The sequence below is a fragment of the Rhineura floridana genome, chromosome 8 (assembly GCF_030035675.1).
Source record: "Rhineura floridana isolate rRhiFlo1 chromosome 8, rRhiFlo1.hap2, whole genome shotgun sequence".
Classification (NCBI taxonomy): Eukaryota; Metazoa; Chordata; class Lepidosauria; order Squamata; family Rhineuridae; genus Rhineura; species Rhineura floridana.
Window position 1 is genome coordinate 255,798 of NC_084487.1, and position 21,935 is coordinate 277,732.

The 21,935-nt window shown below is 48.0% G+C and overlaps 1 protein-coding gene across 6 annotated transcripts in view; it reads left to right on the forward strand.

Annotated features, from left to right (window-relative positions):
- SBF1 (SET binding factor 1) overlaps window positions 1-21,935 on the forward strand; it is a 96,586-nt gene that overhangs the window by 35,109 nt on the left and 39,542 nt on the right. For all 6 annotated transcript variants that reach the window (XM_061637907.1, XM_061637906.1, XM_061637909.1 and 3 more), the window contains exons 2-6: window positions 11,361-11,446; window positions 16,907-17,044; window positions 17,255-17,383; window positions 19,731-19,841; window positions 21,385-21,490. In XM_061637907.1, the coding sequence (XP_061493891.1) occupies window positions 11,361-11,446; window positions 16,907-17,044; window positions 17,255-17,383; window positions 19,731-19,841; window positions 21,385-21,490 (570 nt within the window). The remainder of the gene's footprint in view (window positions 1-11,360; window positions 11,447-16,906; window positions 17,045-17,254; window positions 17,384-19,730; window positions 19,842-21,384; window positions 21,491-21,935) is intronic.

The window sequence follows — 21,935 nt, forward strand, 5'->3', positions numbered from 1 at the left end:
TGTTTTGTGCAAGTTTTGGTCTCTGAGACTGGTCCATAATTACATGGGGTAAAATTTCCCTGACAAAAGTCTAGGCAATAAACACTGCAGCCAGTAGTGTGTGGTCCAGCTATTCTGGGATGTGCTGGATTATAAATGCTTTCACTAAGCTGTCACTTGACTAATTTGTGCAGGACTCTTTCGCTATATGCCTCCCACGTGTTGCCTTCTGCTGCAGATGACAGTGCCTGCAAAACATTGTGTGCTAGTGGGTGAAGCACTGGTAGCTCAAGTGATTGTGAGTTAGATCTGGTTGATTTAACTGGAAGGGCAGTTGGAATGAGGAGCTCTGACAGTTGATTTCAAAACGGCAGGTTTGAGAGTTAAAACAGCTAATTAAAGAGTTCTAAGGAAACAGACTCTGTTGAACACAGAAAGCAGCGGGACATTTCTTTAAAATGTTGCATGAGTATCAGCAGTTTGTAAACCAGACAAAATGGTGAGAAAGCTTATAGGTAAAAATAAAAGACCTAGCTGGATGAGTAATGATGTAAGGCAGAATACTGGGGACCAAAGGGAATACCCACAGAAAATGGGAAATTGCTTTGGTTACCAAGAAGAGTAACCAAGGGGACCCCAGAGGCTGCAGGAGGAGTGCGAAGAGTGGCCAGGTGGAATCTGACTTTGGACAGAGCATGTTTCACTTGGAGTGACCTGAGCTGAAGGGAAGCTGCCGTGCTATAATTCGTGTATAAATTTGATCTCCTTTTATTTATTATTCATTTTTATTCTACCTGCCATTTCTAAATTCTGGAGGTCTGGAGAGTGGGAGCAAACAGTAGTGATGTGTGTGTGAGAGACAGAGACAGAGACAGAGAGAGACAGAGTATTCATTATGATTTTCCTGTGTTTTCTCCTTTCTAAACTAAGCCTAGCTGTGTGTCTCATCAGCAGGCCCTATGCAGGATCTGTTTTGTAGGTTGAATGAACGTAAGAAGAGCCTGCTGGAAACAAGCCAGTGGACCATCTAATCCAGCATCCTGTTCTTACACTTGGCCAATCAGATGCTGCAGTGGGAAACCCGCAAGCAGGATCTGAGTGCAAGAGCACTCTTCCCTCCTGTGGTTGCCAGCAGACTGGTATTCAGAAGCATACTGTGGGGGCAGAGCATAGCCATCATGGCTAGTAGTCATTTGTAGCCATATAGTTGTCTAATCCTCTTTTAAAGCCATCCAAGTTGGTGGCCATCACTGCCTCCTGTGGGGGCGAATTCTGTCGTTATTTTCTTTTGTGTCTTGAGTTCTAGTGCTATGAGAAAACTTCTTTCTGTCTGCTTTCCTGATGCCAGACACAATTTTATACAATTGAACAGGGTTGATTTGATTTAAATCAAATTGATTTAAATCACTTCTCCAAAGGACTAAATTTTAATCATTTAAATCACAGTTTAAATCACTAGTGAGGAAGATTCTATTTAATCATCATTTTTTAGTAGAAGTACATTATTGTTTACTATAAGCTTAATACATATGTATTAAGATGTAGGTTTCGTTAGAAGGTAGATAACACAGTAAGCAATTATTCTGAATAGTTTTTCAATTAATTTTCATAAAAAAATGGGATGATAATTTGATCATTTTAGTACTAAAGTAGAATGAATTTATTTATTCATTTTATTTATTATTTTATTTATATCCCTTCCTCCCAGCAGGAGCCCAGGGTGGCAAACAAAAGCGCTAAAAACACATCAAAACATCATAAAAACAGACCTTAAAATACATTAAAACAAAACAACTTTAAAAACATTTTTTAAAAAAGCTTTAAAACCATATTTAAAAAAGGTTAAAAACGTATTGTTTTTTTAAAAAACATCTTTAAAATATTCCAACACAGACGCAGACTGGGATAGGTCTCAACTTAAAGGCCTGTTGAAAGAGTAAAGTCTTCAAAAGGTGCCAAAAAGATAACAGAAATGGCGCCTGCCTAATATTTAAGGGGAGGGAATTCCACAGTGTAGGTGTCACCACTCTAAAGATCTATTTCCTATGTTGTGCAGAATGGACCTCCTGATAAGATGGTATCTGCAGGAGGCCCTCACCTGCAGAGCGCAGTGATCGGCTGGGTATATAAGAGATAAGACAGTCTTTCAGGTATCCTGGTCCCGAGCTGTATAGGGCTTTGTACACCAAAACTAGAGCCTTGAACTTGGCCCAGTAGAAAAATGGGCAGCCAGTGCAATTCTTTCAGCAGTGGGGTGACATGTTGGTGATACCCTTCCCCAGTGAGCCGTCTTGAGCTGCATTTTGCACCAGCTGCAGCTTCCGGACCAACCTCAAGGGCAGCTCCACATAGAGCACATTACAGTAATCCAGCCTGGAGGTTACCAGTGCATGGACAGCAGTGGTCATGCTATCCCAGTCCAGAAACGGCCGCAGCTGTCTTACCAGCTGAAGCTGGTAAAAGGCACTCCTAACCATGGAGGTCACCTGGGCCTCTAGCGACAAAGATGGATCCAGGAGCACCCCCAGACTACGGACCTGCTCTTTCAGAGGGAGTACAACCCCATCCAAAGCAGGCAACTGACCAATTATCCAAACTTGGGAACCACCAACCCACAGTGCCTCCATCTTGCTAGGATTCAGACTCAGTTTATTGGCCCTCATCCAGCCCACCACCAAGTCCAGGCAGTGGTCAAAGTCTTGCACAGCCTTTCCCAATTCAGATGTTATGGAGAAATAGAGCTGAGTATTGTCAGCATACTGCTGACACCTCACCCCAATTCTCCTGATGACCTCCCCCAAGGGCTTCATATAGATGTTAAACAGCATGGGGGACAAGATAGTATCCTGCGGCATCCGACAGCACAACTGCCAGGGGGCTGAAAGACAGTCACCCAATGCTATTCTCTGAGAGCGGCCCTGGAGATAGGATCGGAACCACTGTAAAACAGTGCCTCCAATACCCATCTCACCAAGTCTGCGCAGAAGGATACCATCATCAATGGTATCAAAAGCCACAGAGAGATCGAGTAAGAATAACAGGGTCGCACTCCCCCTGTCCTTCTCCCGATAAAAGTCATCCATCAGGGCGATCAAGGCCAATTCAGACCCGTAACCAGGCCTGAACCCAGACTGGAATGGGTCAAGATAATCTGTTTCATCTAAGAGTACTTGCAACTGCTGCGCCACAACCCTTTCAATCACCTTCCCTAAAAAGGAGGTATTTGCAACTGGTTGGTAGTTGTCACAAACCAATGGGTCCAGGGTGGGCTTTTTCAGGAGTGGTCGGATCACCGCCTCTTTCAAGGCAGCTGGAACCACTCCCTTCCTCAATGATGCATTGACCATCCTGGATCTGCTCGGTCAACCCCCCCTCGGCAAGCTTTAATAATATGTACACCGCCCAGAGAGCCTTCGGGCTTAGGGCGGTATATAAATTAAATTAAATAAATAATAAATAAATAATAAATAAGGGCAAGGGCCAAGAGGACACGTTTGTGAATTTGTAAAGTCATTGTTTGGTTTACCATAGCCCCTGATGAAGGCCTGTAGATAACAGGCTGAAACGCGTTGGGTTTTATCAAAAATTAAAAAGTTCCTATTTTCCAGCATCTTGGTCTTTGACCCCTTTTTTATATTCTCTTTTTGGATGCATCTGTCTTCACAGTGGAAGATATAGGGCAGATCCCTGAACCTGAACTAACATTTGCAGGAAGGGATTCTGAGGAACTAAGACAAATAGTGGTAACGAGAGAGGAAGTTCTAGGCTTAATGGACAATATAAAAACTGACAAATCACCGGGCCCGGATGGCATCCACCCGAGAGTTCTCAAAGAACTCAAAGGTGAAATTGCTGATCTGCTAACTAAAATATGTAACTTGTCCCTCGGGTCCTCCTCCGTGCCTGAGGACTGGAAAGTGGCAAATGTAACGCCAATCTTCAAAAAGGGATCCAGAGGGGATCCCGGAAATTACAGGCCAGTTAGCTTAACTTCTGTCCCTGGAAAACTGGTAGAAAGTATGATTAAAGCTAGATTAACTAAGCACATAGAAGAACAAGGCTTGCTGAAGCAGAGCCAGCATGGCTTCTGCAAGGGAAAGTCCTGTCTCAGTAACCTATTAGAATTCTTTGAGAGTGTCAACAAGCATATAGATAGAGGTGATCCAGTGGACATAGTGTACTTAGACTTTCAAAAAGCATTTGACAAGGTACCTCACCAAAGGCTTCTGAGGAAGCTTAGCAGTCATGGAATAAGAGGAGAGGTCCTCTTGTGGATAAGGAATTGGTTAAGAAGCAAAAAGCAGAGAGTAGGAATAAACGGACAGTTCTCCCAATGGAGGGCTGTAGAAAGTGGAGTCCCTCAGGGATCGGTATTGGGACCTGTACTTTTCAACTTGTTCATTAATGACCTAGAATTAGGAGTGAGCAGTGAAGTGGCCAAGTTTGCTGACGACACTAAATTGTTCAGGGTTGTTAAAACAAAAAGGGATTGCGAAGAGCTCCAAAAAGACCTCTCCAAACTGAGTGAATGGGCGGAAAAATGGCAAATGCAATTCAATATAAACAAGTGTAAAATTATGCATATTGGAGCAAAAAATCTGAATTTCACATATACGCTCATGGGGTCTGAACTGGCAGTGACTGACCAGGAGAGAGACCTCGGGGTTGTAGTGGATAGCACGATGAAAATGTCGACCCAGTGTGCGGCAGCTGTGAAAAAGGCAAATTCCATGCTAGCAATAATTAGGAAAGGTATTGAAAATAAAACAGCCGATATCATAATGCCGTTGTATAAATCTATGGTGCGGCCGCATTTGGAATACTGTGTGCAGTTCTGGTTGCCTCATCTCAAAAAGGATATTATGGAGTTGGAAAAGGTTCAGAAGAGGGCAACCAGAATGATCAAGGGGATGGAGCGACTCCCTTACGAGGAAAGGTTGCAGCATTTGGGGCTTTTTAGTTTAGAGAAAAGGCGGGTCAGAGGAGACATGATAGAAGTGTATAAAATTATGCATGGCATTGAGAGGGTGGATAGAGAAAGGTTCTTCTCCCTCTCTCATAATACTAGAACTCGTGGACATTCAAAGAAGCTGAATGTTGGAAGATTCAGGACAGACAAAAGGAAGTACTTCTTTACTCAGCGCATAGTCAAACTATGAAATTTGCTCCCACAAGATGCAGTAATGGCCACCACCTTGGACGGCTTTAAAAGAAGATTAGACCAATTCATGGAGGACCGGGCTATCAATGGCTACTAGCCATGATGGCTGTGCTCTGCCACCCTAGTCAGAGGCAGCATGCTTCTGAAAACCAGTTGCCGGAAGCCTCAGGAGGGGAGAGTGTTCTTGCACTCGGGTCCTGCTTGCGGGCTTCCCCCAGGCACCTGGTTGGCCACTGTGAGAACAGGATGCTGGACTAGATGGGCCACTGGCCTGATCCAGCAGGCTCTTCTTATGTTCTTATGCTAGCCACCCTCTGCTTATTCTGAAGGCACACGAGACCAGCTCCCTGCTGAAGCTAAGCAGGGTCAGGTCTGGTCAGTGCCTGGATGGGAGACCGCCTGGGAACCATGTGTAAGCCGCCTTGGGTTTCAATCATGAATAGAAAGGCGGGGTATAAATGTAATAAATAAATAAATAATCATGATATTTTTGTTAGGATGTGCCAGAATCACCACCACCAAACAGGCTTTTAAATTGTACTAATAAGATGGTTGAAGAATAATAATAATAATAATAAAATTTTATTTATCAGACGCCCATCTGTCCGACTGAACGGACACTCTGGGCGATGTACAATATAAAATACAATCTGCTCATATACATAATCATCACATTATTAATATCATAACATCTCATCTGAAGACCATCTTACATTAATACAGTGTAAAACCTAACCCACCCCAGAGATCCCATAGGCCTGCCTGAAGAGCCGGGTCTTCAAGGCTCGGCGAAAAGTCAACGGGAAGTAAGTTCCAGAGGGTGGGGGCCACGATCGAAAAAGCCCTCTCCCTGGTCCGCACCAACCTAGCTGTCTTAGTCGGTGGGACCGAGAGAAGGTCCTGTGAGGCTGATCTTGTTTGGCGGCATATTTGGTGATACTGGAGGCGCTCCTTCAGATAAACTGGGCCGGAACTGTATAGAGTTTTAAAGGTTAATACCAACACCTTGAGTTGGGCCCGGTATACAACTGGCAACCAGTGTAGCTCAATCAGCACTGTGGTGATATGATCGCGGCGGCGAGTCTGCTTTATTAAGCGCGCCGCTGCGTTTTGTACCAGCTGGAGTTTCCGGACCGTCTTCAAGGGTAACCCCACGTAGAGCGCATTACAGTAGTCTAATCGAGAGGAGATCAGGGCATGTATTACTCGTGGGAGCAGATGTATGGGAAGATAGGGTCGCAGCCTCTGTACTAGATGAAGTTGGTACCAGGCTGCCCGGCTCACTGCAGAAACCTGAGCCTCCATAGACAGCTGGGAGTCCAAGATGACCCCGAGACTGCGGACCTGGTCCTTCAGGGGCAGTCTCACCCCATTAAGTATCAGGTCAAAATCACCCAACCTTCTCTTGTCCCCCACCAGCAACACCTCGGTCTTGTCGGGGTTCAGCTTCAGCCTGTTCTCTCCCATCCATCCACTTACGGACTCCAGGCAATTGGACAAGGTATCCACAGCCAACTCTGGTGAGGATTTAAATGAGAGGTAGAAGAAGAAAGCTAACCAGAACAAACCAAACCAAAACGACTTTAAAAACATGCAGATGGATTTTAAATTAACTATTTCAGTTTTTAAATACATGTAAAATTCTTTAAAAAAATAAAATTTAGGCAATTTCAACCATGTCAGCATGAGAAACTTGAAATATTGGTTGGTACAGTTATTCACCTTTGTCTTCATTGTCTGGAAAAGAACACAAGTTTTCCTGCTTTTTTGGTCCCCAATTTATTTCTCAGTTTAGAATGAATTAGTCCAAAGGAAGAAAAAAAATCTCCCTACACCTGCAGAAGAGGTGACTGCTGTTAAGTGCTGGACTACCACGTCAGTGGTCTCCTCCTTGTTCAGATCTACTCCATCTCCCCAAATTCTCTATTCATTGACCTTCTCTATCTTTGCACATAGAGAGAGGCAAGGCCTTGAGAGCGAGAGAGTCTGTGCTTCATGTACACCACCTGCAGAATAGGACTGATCAGGCCATCTCCCATCTCCATAAACTGCTTGTGGGTGCCTCCTGGGGGAGGGACACGTAGAAAGCACCTTGGTCCATGGGTTCCATGGGATTTAGGCCCACCCGAGTCCCAGTTACCACTACCACCAACCAGAGTGGAGTGTGTTTGAGTTTATTGAAGCCTTTACCCTCACTACAGAATCTCACTCTCTTCTCCTCGACATCACAAGGCTCAATCCCCACACCAAGAGGCACAACAACAACAGGTCCTTTTCAAAGCCTTCTACCTGTACTTGCCCTTTTCCTGGTTCCTTGCCGGTGGCAGCTGCTGTAGAAGCCTCGAGTTCTGCCTGTCTCCAGGATCCTTGGCTGGGTGGAATTAGGCAGTGCAGCCCTTCTGAGTCCAGTAGCTCTCCAGAAGCCCCTTTCTCAGGGGTATGAAGCTTAGGTAAGGATAGGTCCAGGGGGCCTAGGGCTATCCCAGTGGGTCAGTCCCGCCGTGTCCTTGCCCCCAAGGGTTTGGGTAGGCAGGGCAGCCTCTTCTCCCAGGTCCCTGTGCCTCCCAGTTCACAGAGGAAGACGCTTCAGGAGCTCCTCATGTCTCAGCTTCTTCTTCACACACACACCCCGGCTGCTGGTTCTGGGCCATTTAGGCTCAGCAGCTCCAGGAGACCTTCATTAGCCTCAGGCGTTCTCAGCTGTCCTTTGCTGTGGCCCTCTGCTGGAGAGGCTGCCCTGACCCCTGCAGAAGCGGACTGGGGGCTTCTTAAAGGAGCCATGCCGGTAAGAGCCCGTTGGCCTGAGGCTATCCCCGGTGGACCTTCACACTGCTATTAATATAGTCATAGAATATAATTAGAAGTTGTATAATTAGCATTCACGATATCTTTGACCTGGGCTCCTTGTTTACTAATTGTTTTAAGAAAATTTTGAAATCTGCTTTAAATGTAAAAAATCCAATTTAAATACAAAAATGTTTTTTAAAAAATCATTGATTTTTATCAATCCTGCACTTGAAGGCGTATACAACTGAAGGCATCTTTTGGAGACCCCTCCTTCAGAGAAGTTTGTAAGAACAGGTGTCATCCACTACTTAAGGGGCAGAAGTTAGCAAGGCCTGATGGATTCTCTTGATGCACAAGAGCCTTCGCTAGTCAGGATTCCTAGTGGGCAAGTTAGCACATAAACATCTCTTCTGTCTCCTCACCCCCTTCCGAATTCAGCAACCCAGCAGCCAGATTACTGGCAGGGGTTCCTTTTAGAACTTGTAGAAACCCTGTTTTAAAACAGCTGCATTGGTTGTCAGGTCGTTTCCGGGCCCCCAGTTCAAGGAGCATGTCACATTAGTGTTGGGTCCCAAATATCTGAAAGATTGCCTCCTTCCCTACAGACCGTTTTGGGTGCTGAGATCAGCAGAGGGGGCCCTTTTGGTAGTTCCGCCACCCTTGGAAGCTTGGGGGTTGGGTGGGAGAGGGCATTCTCTGTGGCAGCCTGTAAGCCGTGGAACTCCCTCTCCACCAGGGTGTGTCTGGCCATTTCATTGTACAACTTTCAGCAAATGCTAAAACCGCACCTCTTTACCCTGGCCTTCGACACCTGAGATGTATATTTTTAGGACCCACGCTATTTTCTGTGATGTTGTTGAGGTTGCTTTTAACTGTTTTAATTATGTGTTTTAAAATGGTAAAAACCCACCCTGGGACTTCTGGGTGAAGGGTGGGTAAATAATAATAATAATAATAATAATAATAAAAATAAAAGCTTGAGACAGTCAGTCAACCTTTATTGCTTAGCCATAGGCCATCGCAAAGCATACAAAATACAAAGTATCTAGTTTCCTCTACACACATATTAAAATTACATAATAAAATATAAGACGAATATGGCGCAATCTACAACTGTGCTATTTGCCCTATAGCGTCTCTGAGCAATTGCATGTCTGCTCTTCTTTGTGCTTCACCCGGAGCTTTTGCGCCACGAGTGCAAACTGAGCAACTCTGTACGTGATCGTGTCATCCTTATCTGATAAAAGAAGGGAGATAATATGTGGGTCCATAAGCATTCCCTGCCATGGCAGAAGGCCTCCCAAAAATTTGATCCGAGGATTGGAGTACAAAGGGCATTCCAATAGATAATGGGGCAGATCTTCAACCACTGCCGCTCCACATATACACAGCCGCTGAGACCATGGAACCTGCTTGTATCGTCCGAGCAGCACTGCATTCGGCATTGTTTGGAACCTTAGTGCCGTAAAAGCCTGCCGGAGATTTATTGCAAGGGGGTAGGCCAAATAACTCACTCTGAGGTGGTCCTGCTTGAATACTCCATACCACCTGGAGAATTTGGAGTTAATAATAACCAGCCTATCCAACCAAGAACAGTGCCTAAAAATAGCCTCACGCATCCTTGTTCTATTAGAAAGCATTGGGGAGTCCTGGACTGGGATATGGTACAAATGATAAAAGCTAGATAATCTGGACGACCAATGTTTGTCTGTAGAAGCCAGTTCATAGCAAGATTTCAGAATTGGTTTGGCTGCGGCATTTTTAGCTGACTCCCAAAAATTAAGTAGAGAGCAGTGTACTCGGGCTCTAACTGTAGGTAGACCAGACTCTGAACGTAAAAGCGCCGCTGGGGTAACAGCCGGTAGTCGGAGGAGTTTTTTCAGGAAGCTGTTTTGAATTGCTTCTAGGCTGGAAAGATGGTGATCCTCCCAGCCCCAGACTGGAGCTCCATACAGGATCTGAGCAAGGACTTTACCTTGGTAAATTTTCAGAGCAGGGGGAATAAGGTTTCCACCTGCTGCCCTATAAAAATTAAGTATGGCTCCACATGATCTTAATGCAGCAACTTTTGTGTGGTCAGTATGCTTTCTCCAGGACAGAGTGTCCTGAAAGTGAATGCCCAAATACTTAAACACCCGTATTTGCTCTATTGGGTGCCCACCAATTGACCAATTGAAATTACGATGCCTCTTGCCAAAAACCATTACTTTTGTTTTTGAATAGTTAATCTGAAGTTTTTCCTTGGCGCAGTAAACATTAAGTTTCGTAAGTAATCTCCTTAGTCCTTTACGGGTAATGGACAATAGGACCATGTCATCTGCATAGAGAAGCAGTGAGATTTTCCTGTTTCCCAACGAAGGGGGAAAAAAGTCAGGTCCTGCCAGTTCCACAATTATATCATTAAGATAAAAATTAAAAAGAAATGGAGCTAGGAGGCCCCCTGTTTGACCCCCTTATTAACAACTATGGGGTAAAAGCTTGAGAAGCAGATTTATCTGAGATCAACCTATTCATCAGGTTTTGGATTTTTAGTAATTAATGTTGGCTCCACCCTGGCTAGTATTAGCTCAGGAAACCACACAGGTTCTGAGGTCACCTATCCTCCTTGCTGGGGGCAGGGGGTGCCTTTACAGATATAAGGAAGGAATGTGGAAGGAGTTACTTGTGGGTGTAACCCCTTTGTCTGAGTCTGGAAGTACTGGCTGCCAGGCATGTCTTGACCTGCTGCTGGGTGAGGACAGAAAGACACGTGCGAGCGTCAATAGGTTGAGATATTGCCTGTCTTGCTTGTTTTTTTCTCCGCCTGTAGGAAGGAAGTGCAAAGCAATTGAATCTGTCTTTGGAGGATGGAGATGTTCTGCCTGGCCTTGCCTTGACAATTGCTTTCCCACCCTACCACCTTCAAGGAAGTTGGAAGATGCTTTTAATTATGTTGCAAGTCACTTTGGAGGCCTTCGGATAGCAAGTGGCTAATAAATCAAATAAATGTCAGAGTCTGGCTCCCAGCTGGGAATAAGGGGTGCCTGAGTTGAACATGGCAGATCCAGACCCTTGACTGAGCTTACGGGTCTCTTATAGTCCACCTGCTTTAGAATAAGGGGAAAGCAGCATCAGTGGCAGAGTTTGGAATTCTTCCATATTTCAGGTGTAGAAACTGGGGTGCTCTGTCGGACTTCCTTGTGTGCTTTCTTGGTGAGGATTGCACTATCAGTGAGAAAGAGGGAGGTGAAACAAAATGTTTTGACCTGCTGAGATTATCTTGCTCTTCTGCCTTGAGCCAGGAGTCTCTTCTAAGGCTTGGTCAAATGACTGATAGCTTTTTGTCTGCTCTGGTACTGCTCATGGAGAGTCAGTGAGTACAACAGGCTAGGAGAAGGCCAAAAGTCAAAAGGTTTTGATGTGTGAAGGTTCTTGTTTGCCTCTTCATCTGCAGGGAGCGGAGATGGCCAGGGGCAGATACTTCAGCGCTTTCCTGAGAAAGACTGGGAGGATAACCCTTTCCCTCAGGGCATTGAACTGGTGAGTAGGGTGCAGAGTGTGTGGTGGTGGTGGGGATGGGTCACAAACTATCCTTCGCTTCCCTTACCCGTCTCCCTATACGGTATGAGGAGAAACTAGGGTATCAGAAAGGCCGTCAGTACCAACTGCACCAGGGTAGCAAACAAGGTGCCCTCCGGAGGTTGGTGGACTGGCCATTGGCCATGCTGACTGAGGGATGATGAGAAATGCAGTCTACCAACAACTGGAGGGCATTACTTTGCTATACAGATGAAATGTGTACCTAAGCAAGCCTTCTATAAGCCCTCCTCATTCCATTACTTCATAATGCCAGCTCTTAACTCTCATTCTCATGCATCCCCCAGCCCCAATTCCATTTTGCATCTTGTTTTGCTACAGAGATTCTCCTCCAGGCACACATTTTGGGACTGTTCTTCCCATCATGGCTTAAACCTGCAGGATGTGAGCATCATGAAGCCTTAAGACGGGCATGCCTGAGTCTCCCCTGGGGTGATGCAGGGTTTTCTCTGTCCCCACCCTCATAGACCAGCCCATCTGGAAGTCTCCTGATGTCATGATGACATCATCTGTCAAAGGTTGCATTGAAAACGCTGCTACAATGGAGCTTTCCCTGTTTCATCAGTGTTTTCAGTGGGGGCAATACGCTTTGCTCCAGGAGCAGGATGTGGTTTGCATTGAAATTCCTGCTAAAATAGAAGGAAAAAGCAAACTGCTTTGAGCTGTTGGAGCAAGGCACACTCCTACTGCCCATCAGCTGGTTGGCGCTAGGAGTGCACCTTGCTCCAGCAAAGGAATAATCGGGAGTTCACTTTAAGCTCTTGACTGTTCCTTTCTAGCCATGTTGGTACTTGCCTCACTCTTGATGTCACATAGGATGCCACGTATGAGGCAGGTGGGAGTGGCTTACGAGGAACAGACTTTGGGCCCCAATTCTAAAGCAAAGTTTTTGTAGCCACTTCTTCCCCAACCAAAAACAATAAAAGCAACTGCCTTAAATTACAAGGGAGGGGAATTGGAGAATAGTTGAGTTGGAAGGGACCTATAATGCCATTCAGTCCAACCGTGCTCAATGCAGGAATCCAACTTTAAGCGTCTCTGACAGGTGGCCGTCCAGCTGCCTCTTGAATGCCTCCAGTGTTGAAGAGCCCACCACCTCCCTAGGTAATTGGTTCCATTGTTGTATCACTTTAACAATTAGGAAGTTTTTCCTGATGTTCAGTTGAGATCTGGCTTCTGATAACTTGAGCCCGTTATTCTGTGTCCTGCACTGTGGGATGATCAAGAAGAGATCCTGGCCTTCTGTGTGACAACCTTTCAAGTACTTGAAGTGTGCTATCCTGACTCTCCTTAGTCTTCTCAAGGCTAAACATGCCCAGTTATTTCAGGCTCTCCTCCTAGGGCTTTGTTTCCAGTCCCCTGATCATCCTTGTTTCCCTCCACTGAACCCGTTCCAGTTTGTCAGCATCCCTCTTAAAGTGCGGTCCAGAACTGGATGAGGCCTAATCATTGCCACGTAGAGGGGAATTATTACTTGATATGATTTGGAAACTATACTTCTGGTAATGCAGCTATCTTTAAATGCAACCTAGAATAGCATTTGCTTTTTTTGCATCCACATTGCATTGTTGGTTGATATCCAGCTTGTGGTCAACAATAATTCCAAGATCCTTCTATCATACTATTGTTGAGTCAGGTATCTTGTACTGTGCATTTGGTTTCTTTTTCATAGGTGTAGAACTTTGCACTTATCCCTGTTAATTTTCATTCTGTTGTTTTCAGCTCAGTGCTCCAGCCTACCAGATCACTTTGAATTTTGTTTCTGTCCTCCAGAGTATTAGCTATCACTCCCAGTTCTGTATCATCTGAAAATCTGATAAGCATTCCTTGTACTTCCTAATCCAAGACATTAATAAAAATGTTGAAGAGTACTGGGACCAGGACTGAACCCTGCTCATTACCTCCCTCCCATTTTGAGAAAGAATCACTCAAATAGTACTTGAGTATGATTCTGTAACCAACTGTGGATCCACCTGATAGTTGTTCCATCCAGCCCACATTTAGCTATCTTGCTAATCAGAATATCATGGGGCACTCTGTCAAATGCTTTTCTGAAGTCAAGATATATTATGTCCAGCATTCCCACAGTCTACCAGGGAGGTTACCCAATCAAAAAATGAGATCAGTTTAGTCTGGCAGGATTTGTTCTTGATAAATCCACATTGGCTTCTAGCAATCACTGCATTGTTTTCAAGGCGCTTGCAGATTGACTGCTTCATAATCTGCTCCAGATTGATCCACCATCTTCTGTAGGGATTCAGGCTGTGATGGGAAATGAGGCCTTTCGTCTTGTGGCTCAGTCCCTGAAATTCCTTCCTTTGTCCAGGCCTTTCAGTGTGACATTATGTTGTTTTGGTTTTATGCTGGCATTTTATTGCTTTGCTGTATATGGCTTAATTATGATTTTATGCTTTGTTGCCTAAATTGTGATTTGCTATTTTATTATAAGCTCCTCTGGCAGCATTTGCTGGTTCTACCAGGGGCAATGCAAGGCACTTTGGATTCTCTACCCTCATTCTGCGTAATTATAAAGTATAATCATGAGCCCTGGGAATGGGCAATTGTAGTGGCACCCTCTGGCCTGGTGCCTGAGGCAGGCTGCCTCCACCTTGGCCCCCCTGGATTGTCTGATTGCTGGATCCTGATGTCAAGGAAATGGGCCACCCCAGAGTCACTGGCTCTGAATAGCTTCTGGGCTCAGGGTGTGACTGTGTGTCTTGATGCAGGTTCTTCCATCCCTTCAGGATAGGTAACAGTTGAAAAGCATCAACCTTCTACTAAAATCTAAGGGCTGCCTCCTTGCTTGTAACTGCTCTGTTCTCAGGGTCCCTTTTCTGGAAACTCCGTCATGAAAGCCCATATCCCCCTCATGCCTTCTACCTAGAAGCTGCCCATTTGTACTCTGCCAGACCAGCGCCTTGGTCTGCCTAGCCCTGTGACATTAATTCTGCCAGGAACCAGGGTCAGAGCAGAGGTGCCTGGCTACTGTGATGACGTCCGTCCCCAAGTTGTATGCAGGAAGGTGCTTGTTGCAAACCCAGCCGATTTCTAGGAAGGAGAATGAATGCTGGAGAGGCTCATCTTGCCTGTTAATTTCTTGGGATTGTAGAGCCTTCAGGCAGACATACATTGGGACATTATACAGTGCTGTGTGTCAGAGGAGGGGGGCTGCTCTCCTTGAGACCAGCAGACTGTGCCTTCCAAGGGGCAAGGGAGCCTGGGGTATGTAACCAGGTGGAGTCTGGCCTGTGGCTCAAGGCCCAAGTACTTTTGTAACCTTTTTAAGAGTGTTTGCACAGCACATAAGAGGAGCACTGCTGGGTCAGGCCAGTGTTGGTCCCTTCTCCTGTTCCCCACGTTGGCCAGCCAGATGCCTCTGGGAAGCCCATGGTCAGGGCGTGAAGGGGGGGGCTATCCTACTGTTTGTCCCCAGCAGCTTTTCATTAAGAGGTATACTGCCTCTGGAGATGGCAGTTCCTCTTTTAAAGCTGCCCAAGCCAGTAGCCATCTCCACATCTTGTGGCTGCAGATGATACCACACATGAATGATGCACTGCTGTGGGAAGCTACACTTTTGTCTGCCCCAAATCTTCTCAGGATGACCCCGTTGGGTTCTAGCATTCTGAGAAAGGAAGAGAAATCTCCTCTCCCCCCTTTCTCCACCGCCTGCATAACGTTATAAACCTCTATCACGTCTCTTCCCACAGCCCACTTCAGTTGTCTCCCCTCTCTAAACATGTGCAGGGCAGGGATGTGTAGGTCAGCAGCTGTGAGGCTTGTGAATGGTAAGGGGTGAGAGGGGCAGGGGCAGGGGGCTCCGGCACTTGGCCGTCCTGGTCTTGTGGTTCTTGTTCCACTGTTGAGGTCTGCAGCAGGGAGGGTAATGGGATCAGCCAGGATCTCGGCATGGCGGCCCCTGCTTCATGACTGACCAGCTAGTAAGCCAAGCATGGGCTCTGCTCTCCCTTTGTGCCATTGGTGCCCCTTTCCCCCAGTTAATATCTGCGTGCATTGGGAAGCGTCGTAGCTCAGTGGTCATAGAGAGAAGAAGGCTGCTGCTCAGTCCCTGTGGCAACTCAAGGTAGGGCTGGGAGAGGCTCATGCCTAGAATCCTCAAGATCCTCTCTCTGCAAGACAGCCTTGACAGCACAGGGCTGGATGAGCTGAGGGCCTGACTCAGCATAAGGCCGCTTCCTATGCACCAGGCATGCTGATGGTCTGCCCTCCCTCCCTCCCTCCTCAATTTGTAGTGGTGATACATTCCCATTGCCCAGACCAGACTCTCTTCTGCACTTCAGGCAGACATGCACTCTTGGTACATTTAGACCTCTGTAACCTTTGGGATTTTCTTAGGAGGCAACTTTCAGTTGAGCTGGTCTGAGTTCTGTGGGGATGTTGGCTGGTGAGTTCCAAGTGTGAACGGAGGCTGAGCTACTCGATTGCCGCCCCCCCCCTTGTTGCCTGATGAATTACATACAGGGATGGACATGTGCACACTCTGGCTGAGATTGGAAGGAGAGGTGCCTCAAATCTCAGTTGGAAGATGCATGGAATCGCACCTGAGTTCTCAGAAAGTCTGATGGGTCATGCTACCCTTGGCCAGCCAAGAGGGAAATCTCCCGAGGGAGGGGAGGCTCTAGCCGTCCTGCCTGGAGGAATGAGCCCTTCAGCATTTGTCTCCAACCCTGTGCAGCACGAGGGGTCTGGATTGAGCCTCCCTTCATCTGAGTTTGGCACTGCCGCTGGGCACGATGGGATGTTCTCCTGCCACACTTGGCTGTCCCCTCCTGGGCTTCTGGCCAACTGAGGTAGTTGTGGGTCTGGGCAAAGGCTGGGTGGGCATCTAAAGGGAGGGGACCATTCCTGGCCTTTGACTTGGCCAGCTGGCGAACAACAGATGGGCAGGAAGGAGAAGGCTGCCCTCTTCTGCCCCCAGAGGAGGGAGAGTCAGCTAGGAGAGTCCCATGTCAAGGCAGTGCAGTAGAGCTGCTCTGGTGTTTGCCTGTGTAAGGTGGGTTCAAAGTCACTCGATGGTTTTTCAAAAAGAGGAGCACCTCTTACTAGGGCACAAAGCCATTCAGTGCAAGATGCTGGACTCTGACGCCAGGGAGGTTTGGGGGCCTGGTAGAAGCATCTCTCCTTCCCACCCCTTCTTACTGGACTTGTGGCCTTTTGGGCTGGCTCTGAGCTGCCAAGTGCACCCAAGCGGTTTCCCACCAAACACACCTGGGCACAGTGGTGCACTCTTGCCTCCTTGTGGTGAAGTAAGGAAGCAGCCTGGCCTCCCCTCTGCTCAGTTGAAGGCTGTGGGTTTGGACTCCAGCAGAGAGAAGCCGTAGCCTGAACCCCGGTTGTGCTGGGAAGAGAGGCCTGCCTACATCTGCCTTTCTTTCTTTCTTGCAGTTTTGCCAGCCAAGCGGGTGGCAGCTGTACAGCGAAAGAAATCCTCCAACCTTCTTCATTGCTGTCCTGACTGACATCAACTCGGAGCGGCATTACTGCGCCTGCTTCACTTTCTGGGAGGCCATTGAGAGTACCCAGGTAACAGGAGGGTCATAGGTGGCAGCGGCAGCTGCTCTTTCCTAGATCTTTAGCACTTGCAGAGTCCCAGGTGCTGCATGAAGCACAGAAATGCACCTAAGGAAGAGGACTTCTGCCCCTTCTCAGAGAGTGCAGTCCCTTCCCACAGCCTCCTGTGCAGGCAGCTGCCGTCAGTCAACAGGAGGATCTGATTTCTTTCTCTCCCACCAGCTTCAGAGCCGTTTGAGGAAGGAGGAGGAGGAGGAGGTGGAGGTGTCAGCACTTACCCAGCCTGCTCAGCATTTTGCCCCCAAGAGTTTGGTGCTTGTCTCTCGATTGGACCATGCTGAGGTTTTCCGGGTAAGGTGTGCGGGGTTGGTGACGATGGTGGGGCGAGTAGGATGCCAAAGAACTTTTGCCTGGGATGGCTCTACCACAGACCAAGCACTCTGCTTTCCCACTGGCTAGTCTGTGACCTCCTGGGCACTGCCTCCCTGGGAATCTTGCGGGAGGGGGAAGGGGCTGGCTAGTGTTATACATCCGTGCAGAGTTTGGTATCATTATTGCTCTCCTGTTAAATGCACCGAAGGTGTGCTGGGGTTACAGAACATTAATTATGAGTCTGCCTGTTTTGGTTGGTGCTCTGGGAGGGTCAGCTGCATGAGTCAGGAAGCTGTGGACTGAAAGTGAGAGGTGGAGTTCCCAGGCTCAGGCAGGTTGTAGCTATAAAGTCCTGCCTGTAAAAGGAAAAGCTTTATGTGCATCTCTTTAATTCCATGCAGCAGGCGAATCAGTTCTGCCCAAAGTGTTGTTATATATGAATCTTGCTGTGATGATTTTAGGGAGAATTGAGTAGATTTTAGGACCCACCTTTTTTCTCCTTTGACAAGTATTAAGTCACAGTATCTGGCAATAAAGAGGAGTGTTGTGTCCAAGAATGCTGGGTGCTTGGTGAACAGCAGCTCCTGGAAGGAGGCAGGGGCTGAGAGGTGAGCCGGGTTGGCAGCATCTCCTTGAAATTGGAGCTCTTGGACTGTGGAACTCCATAGATTTTGCAACTTTTATGGGTTGTATTCCTGTGTTTGACATTGTTAGCCCTGGGTCCCCTCTGTTTTTTCTATGGATGTAAATCACTGTTTAGCTACTTTATGAACATCACTGTTGCTGCTGCTTCCCCCAGCCTCTCGCCACCCTCCAGCTACCAGGAGCTCCTGCTCTGAATGATAGAATCCTTATAGCAGTCTTGGCTGTGGATGGAGGGTTGCCAACTCTCTCCTCCCCCCCTCCCCCCGGTGTGTGGGGTCAGAGAAGGAAGAGTCCACTCCAAACAGGATATCCTATATCTTTCAATGCATTTTGCCCACCTGTTTCCCACACGGCTCAGAGCCTCCTAACGACCCCGCTTGCTGGCAAGAGTGGCTTCCCAAGAGCACAGCTCGAGAACTTCATTGCTCCGTGGGGGCTGGAACCTCATTTTCCCAGCCCCCTCTGCTCTCCTGCTTTGTCCTTGTTCTGGCCTTTACTACTACAACTATTACTACTACTACTTTTACTGCTAAACAACTACTAATGATGATGATGAAGATTTCTTCAGTTTGCTGGACTGGAGTGGAGGACACTGTTAGCAGGGATGATCCTCCCTCTGGGAGTAACAGGCAGGGTCTTTTCTAGTCTTCTGCCTCCTCCCTCTCCCCAGACTTAGGCAGGACGTGGGTCTGGCTTGCTCTGCAGCCCTACCAGTCTGTTCTGGCTGACCCCTCTCCTCCTCTCCAGTGTGTTAGGGGTGTGTGTGTGTTCCCTTTTCCCAGATTGCTTGACTTCCTGGGGGGTTTTGACTCCATTTTCCTTTCCATCATCCCTTGTCTGGGTTCACGAGGGAGGGGGAGCAGGTGTTGATGGGGGGAAAGATCACTTTTTTTGTTTCAAGGCTGCTGCTGGGACCCTGCTGAGGTAGGAGGAGGGTGTGGATGCTTGTCCTCTCTCCTGTTGGAGCTTTTTATTCACAGACCTTTTTGGCAGGGGCGCCATTTTGAGTGTCTAGCCTGATAATTGTGATGGGAAAGCTATCTTGGATCAGTCTGCAGCCAGTGAGGCTTGAGATTTGTGGGTCACTTTTCTCAAAAATCACCCAAGGCCAGCCTGATTTACCAGTTCTGCACCAACATAACCCAGGTTCTGTCCCCAGAAGAGCTGGCTTCTGAGGGTTTGCATTCTTGGGTTACGACACAGGAAAGTGTCTTGGAGCCTCTTGTGGTAGGGTGCTCAAGTCTGCGGTCCTCCCCTGTTCCTCTTAGTTGGGGGCAAGGGCAAGGCTGGCCAGGCCTTGGAGCTTCTCTTCCCAACCCAAAGAGCTAAGAGTGTGAAGCTCACCCTGATTTCCACCTGTCCACCCTCCCTCCCCTGGTTTCATTGCCCTTTAGCCTCATCTTTGCTTCAGAGAGGAGGAATAGGAGCCGCTCTGTCCCTTTCTTTGCAAGATCCTCACACTGTCATCCCACTCCCCCATGCTGCTGAAGATGAGGCTCAAGCGCTCCTGTGCAGCAGCTTCTTGCCCTATGCTTGCCGCTGCCCTCTGGGACCAGGCCCTCTTTCTGGGAGCTGAAGAAAGTCTTCTGGGTTGCTCCTCTCCCTTTGAGAAGATGCTGTCCTGCTTTGGTGCCTGGAGATGGCACCACCTCAGTGACAACTTGTCCTGTCTCACCTGCAGAACTGCCTGGGGCTGATTTATACCATCTATGTGGACGGACTGAGCACCTCCCTGGAGACTGTCATTGGGAACCTCCTGACCTGCACCATCCCCATCACAGGGGGCGCCCAGGTGGGTTCTTGCTTCCATTCCACATTTCAGTCAGACTGACCTTAAAGCAACAGGGGCTCCCAGGGCAAATGGAGCCTTGGCAGCATTGGAGTGGGAGCCCCGCACCTCATCCGGGCACCTCCAGTGCCATTGGCTGACATGGCTTGGGTACAGAAGGATGCCAGGTGGAGAGATGAGGGTATCTCTGGACCAGCTCAGCTAGAAGGGGTGGGGGTTAGGGAGAGCTTGCTTGCTTGCCTTCAGGCTTGATCTGCCCCAGATACGGACTTCTCTCTGCTTTGGGTTCAGTAGTGCTTCCCATGCTTTCCAGTGAGCCTCAGCCAAAAGATACTTGGGTGGGAGAGTGGCACAGCCTTTCCAGCGACTTCATCAGGTAGTTCCAGAGGCAGGCAGGGCCAGTGTGCCCCCCTGCTGTGCCCTCTCAGCCTTTTCCCTGGCCCGTTCTCTATTCTGACAAGTGCTTCTTCAGGACCTCTTCTGATCACAGCTAGACATGCACCCTGTGGGCAGTGAGATTGTGCACAACTGGCAATATGCTTGGAGGATTGGCTTGGCTTTCTGGATTCTGCCCCAACAGTGGCTGGCTAGTTTGCTGGCAGGCCAGTAGGCTCTTTCTCCTCATTCTTTTGTGCTGTCTCAAGGTCTCCCATCGTGCGCTGCCGGCTCACTGCGTTCTACTTTGTGTGCTTGCCTCTCTCTTCTTTGGCCGTCTGCCTGCCTATCTGCCTGCCTGCTTCACTGTGTTTCTAATTCTCTGTGCTATTTCTGTCTGTCTCTATCTCAGCCTGACAAGGAGGACGAAGGAGCGGTATGCACAACTTTTGTCTCCTTGGGGCTGCCTCCTTCTGTGGGAGGAGGAGGCTTTTTTGGGGTTGAGATACTACAGTGTGTCCCTCCCAAGAGTGACCATTGTGCTGCTGTTCTTTGTTCCACATGGTGTGTGGCAGTGCCGATGAATTAGGGATTGGATGACTGCAACAGGAAGGAGAGAAAGAGAGAGAGAGAGAGAGAGAGAGAGAGCACATGCATGTGTGCGTCTGTCCAGCCTTCAGGGGTGGGGAGGGATTTATAGGAGAGCATTGCCTGCTTTTTCTATACAGAGGATGCTTCAGCTGTAAGTTGAGGAGATTATCCTGCATCCAGCTGCAGTGTGAACTGTGTCTATGAGCCTGCCTGTGTCTCTCTGTCTCTGTCTCTCTGTCTCTCTCTCTCTCAGTACAAGTCCTCTGTAGCTCAGGCTGTCAGAGGCCCTCCCTAGCAGCAGAGCCTTCCAGCAGACTGGGCGTGGGGGAGGCAGGGAACTCCCCCTCCATCCCTGCATTGTGTGCATCCACTTGGGTGAGGGAGGGCTTCCCGGCACCTCCTCGAAGCTCTTGTTGGAGCCCTGCTAGCTTGCCCTTTGGAGCCTAGCTGCTCTGGCCAGATAGAAGCAGGAAAGGGCTTGCTCCCAGGGAGCCAGCTCCTCCAGGTCTTCTGCCTCAGCTTCTAGTGGATCATCCGTGATTGAGTCCTAGCCATTATACTTCTTGCTTGTCTCTTCCAGAGGACGATCTCCCTGGGTGCAGGTGACAGGCAGGTGATCCAGACGCCGGTCAGTGATTCCCTTCCCATCAGCAACTGCAGTGTGGCTCTTCTCTTCCGGCAGCTCGGTGAGACCAACTCAGCCTGCCCACCTTGGGCTCTTCCTTTGCCTAGGTCTGCTCCCTGCTCCTTGGATTCCTCCTTTCAAGGGAAGCCCCCTAAAGTCTAGATGCTCTGAGGCAGCCTCTTGTTTAGTCCAGATGTGCAGTGGTGCCAGAGGACCGAGGTGTCCTAGTTGGCTGTCACTCAGGTCCACATGGGTGAATTTATTTTGTCTGTCTGTTTTTGTACTGTGTTCTTCCTCTTGGAAGGAAGTTTAGGGGGGCTTACAGTATGAACAAGACAACAATTATAAAACTGTTCAAAATCCACAATCCACTTGGTAAAATGGTATCAGTCAGTACCCATAGCGCACCAGCTTTATGTCTGTCTTACCCCCAAATCTTGGACTTTGAGTAATGAGACTTAATGTTTTGTTGAAAAGTTGCTGCTGATTCTGCTTAGGAGGGAGTC